This window comes from Oryza sativa, chromosome 10 (assembly GCF_034140825.1).
Source record: "Oryza sativa Japonica Group chromosome 10, ASM3414082v1".
Taxonomy (NCBI): domain Eukaryota; kingdom Viridiplantae; phylum Streptophyta; class Magnoliopsida; order Poales; family Poaceae; genus Oryza; species Oryza sativa.
Window position 1 is genome coordinate 19978488 of NC_089044.1, and position 4013 is coordinate 19982500.

A 4013-nucleotide genomic window follows, 5' to 3' on the forward strand; every position below is an offset into this window, starting at 1 on the left:
TGATGTCAACGAAGAGGAGTGACATAAAACAAACAAGCAGAAGGGTGCTAACGACTGGCGAAACTTCTAAAAATTATTAAAAGGGTGATGATACGGTTTGATTTTTAAGGTCTCGGTAACAATAGAGAGGCATGCGACGATGGTAGTCGGACCAATGAAGGGGGTGGACATGTGAGCGAGCAGGGCTAGCAGATAACATACATCATAGGGACTCACTAAGGATTGAAGTCCGAAGGTGACAGGGAAAGGGACATCGAACTAGCCCCCATCGATCCCCGCCCAACGCTGCTGTCCACCAAGTCTGCCACCGCCGCCAGTCCTCACCATCGGTGAGAGAGGAAGGGACATGGATTAGATGGTTGTTACTGGTTGAGATGAACAAGTATGCAGAGAAATTAAATAAAAGATAGTTGTAACTTGCTGAGATACAGAATTATGTGGAAAGCTCAATCTTGGAATAAATTTTGAATGCTCAAGATGTGAATACATTACCTGTTCTTTAGGTGGACATAAGACCACCAGTAAAGTTATGGTGGTGAAAAAGGTTGACAGTTGGATAAATTTCGATGAAAAAAAAGAGAGTATATTTTTCCTTTTCGAGAAGTACGGAACACTCTTTGAAGACTGAGGAAGAGTGGATTTTTTTTCTCCATGCAAATTGGATGCACATACACATATTCACACAATCCAGAACTGCTATATTTGGCGCATGCGTTTCCAGCACGCACTACAGTTTACAGACGTGAAGAGAAGTGCATATAGCTCATCGTGGTTTTGATCAGACGGTTGCTCTATCTATAGTCCATACGATCCAAGTGTTCAAATTTTTGGACGATTATGTGTATGAGAAATTTGAGTTGAGAGATCGATAGACAAACTTGAAAACACAAATCATCTTAGAATACTTATTAACTCTTAAAGTAGTATTTCACGCTCCCACGAGATTGGATATTAGAAACTCAAACTTAAATCCCAGAAGACACCTCATCGATCGATCAAACACGGGTGCATTAATCGATCGGTAATTTATGTATTCAAACACACATCCTTTATTTTATTCAAGTACGCAGTACACCATATATATATGCTTCTAGACATCGTCCTTTATTTTTTACAAGGACATAGGGCAGCATATATTTATATATGCTGCCACACATCATGGCCAGCACCGGCAAACGGCGGCGATGGAGCCTAGCCGCAGTTGGGCAAGGGGATGCCGCAGGCGGCGATCATCTTGCGTGCATTGGTGCTGTTGATGTAGGACGCGTACGTCGGGTCTTTCGCGTACTGGCAGAAGCACCCCTGTTGTGCTTTCAGGCTAGAGCAGCACGACGCCGACGGCGCCGTCCCGAAGAAGATCGGGGCCGCGCATGGCGACAGCAGCCCGGGGTCGCACTGTGGCGGCGGCGGCGCCTGCGCCACCACCACCGCCACAGCTGCCGCCGCCACCGCCACCAGCAGAAGCATCTCCATCGCAGCCGTCCACTTGGCCATTGCTCGAGCTAGCTAGCTTAAGAACCGCTTGGTTACTAGCCGAATGTGATCGAATGTGGTATAGGGGAAGGATGCACGCCTCGGGTTTTTATAGATGAGAAGTGTTGCAGAAAGCAGACCGTTTCGTGTACTCTCTTGATACCAAAATAAATTAATATATGTATAGTTTAGACTTTACCATAACGGTACTAATGCTACAACTGTTCTAGCTGAACGGAGGAAGAATGAATGAAGAAGAAAGAGACATGGATCCTCAGATTCGTGCATTTTGGATACTCGTATTTTTACATATATATATGGGTCTTTTTGACTAGTAACAGTGGATCGAGACGTACACGTGCAGCAAATTGGTCTCTGCCAAATTAATTGGATCACAACACAAGAACAGGATCGAACCCAAGAAAATCGTCCAAGCAGATACAAGATTGCACGCAGGCATCCGTGGGAGCTAGTTCATTTAGTCATCTTTTTTGTTTTCTCGTGGACACTCAACACTTTTTACACATCAACATTTGTCAAGCTTAACTTAATTTAAATGTTGTTTCGTTTGAACGTCACAGTCACTCCGCCTGTTTTTAAATAGTCGTTATCGACTATCACTGCGCAACTTATATCAAGCGTATATATATTTCCAGCTCCATTTTCTCTCTTGGTGCCAGCAACATTGTCATATCCACTGATGCCGGTTGCTCGAGCTTGAGGAGCATCGCCTCCTAGAGGACGCCCTCTCAATGCATATCTTCTTCTTCTTAGGCCCCGTTCGATGCTTCAAAAAAATGAGGAAAATTTTGTGCGCATGCAAAATGAGTAAGCTCGATAACACATAATTAATTAAATTTTAACTATTATATATTTAAAAATAAATTAATTTGATTTTTTAAAACAGCTTCTATAACGCACATCAAGCATACGACGGAGCCACCGGGAGCTGTAGCAAAGCTTTACCTTTCTATAATTCAGTACCACATGGTCCATTGCTGACAGACTTTGCTGGTGGCAATTATCAATCAATGTAGAATGCAGCTCATGATCAGTCGGTAAAGGCGCGGAACACTGCACTAGAGGAAGAGCTGAAAGAACTGCACGGGCCGTACTCAGAGATAAGCCTGAAATTCGCGGAAGTCGAAGGCGAGAGGCAGCAGCTGGTGATGACGGTACGTGCCCTGAAGAAATACACAGAGAACAGCTGGTGATGGCTGTTGAGCTGGATGAGTTGTATGAAATGAGGACAATATCTAGGTGCTCTGCAGAGGACACAGGTACCCAGGTTAGCAAGGGTGTGGTCAGTCACAATACACAGCATTGTAGATCTCCCCCCACAATAATATTTCTTTCTTCTTCCTCTTCCTCTTCCTCTTCCATTGGTGTGTGTAACTGTAACATGAATTAGCTTCTCATCTAGAGTGTGTTGTGTTGTATAATTCCTGATGCTTGGCTTTTGTTGTGAAGAAAGAAAAGTGAGATAAGAAAATATGGTGTGACCAGTTCCATCATAAGGGGTATGCTCCAAAATTCTGGTGGATGATGGATTATGGGTGAAACTAAAGGTTATGATAATTATTCGAGAGCGGAGATGAAATAACTAAATATTGAAAAGTTGAAAGTTTGTTTAGACAGATTCCTAAGAGATACTGATGCAGAAGTTTTGTACAAAATCGTAAATTTAGGAATTTAGGAAACATGCCGTGAGCCCATCCATTATCTATAAGCGGACAATAATGCATTGGTGAAAAATAATGCACCTGGTTGATAGCTTGTTGTTTCGTCAGATTTACTGTGGCTTAGATCAGCAGATTCATCTGGTCCCAAAGCTTAAAAAAGTGTCGAGTGTTTTTTGAGGGGAAAACTTTCAAATTTAACTATAGTATATAATTTCACTATAACTATACTATAATAATAATAACTTATATATATATGTATTAAAATAATGGGAGTGTATCCTATGCACACAGGCACTCGCGTGTACACACCGTGTACACCAACTAAAAATTATCACAAAAAATTCTAGAAAAATTCATACATGTACTTTCAATAGTATTACATCTACGTGCAAAGTCGCATCTTCAAATTCATTCTACATAGAGAATAACAAAAAAGATAAAATTCTGACAAAATTGCAACCTTAAAACTGTCAGATTTTTTGTTTTTTTTTGTTACGGCTAAAATATAATGAATTTGACATTAAGATTTTAACCCTAGGTGTAATACAATTGAAAGTATGTGTATGATTTTTTCTAGAGTTTTTGGTGACATTTTTTAGTTGGTGTGCACGTGTGTACCCGTGAGGGCCTGTGTGCATAGGATATGTTGCCTAAAATAATATATGCAACTTTATATGTAATTTATATAGAGATAACAATATAGTTATAGTGTAGTTACACTATAGTTACAATGTAAATATAGTGTAACTACAATGTAACTAGCATGTAATTGGAATGTAACTTAGATATAACTTGAACAAATCTACCGTAAACATGCAATGATGGGACTAGCTTGTGAAAAGAGGGTTTATATCTAAT

General features: G+C 40.7%; 1 protein-coding gene across 1 annotated transcript; it reads right to left on the minus strand.

Annotated features, from left to right (window-relative positions):
- Nucleotides 1-932: 932 nt before the first annotated feature.
- LOC107275416 (non-specific lipid-transfer protein 2P) lies at nt 933-1555 on the minus strand. The gene has a single exon (XM_015758231.3). It carries the CDS (start codon nt 1492-1494, stop codon nt 1192-1194), a length of 303 nt encoding a protein of 100 aa, XP_015613717.1. The 5' UTR covers nt 1495-1555; the 3' UTR covers nt 933-1191.
- Nucleotides 1556-4013: the final 2458 nt, after the last annotated feature.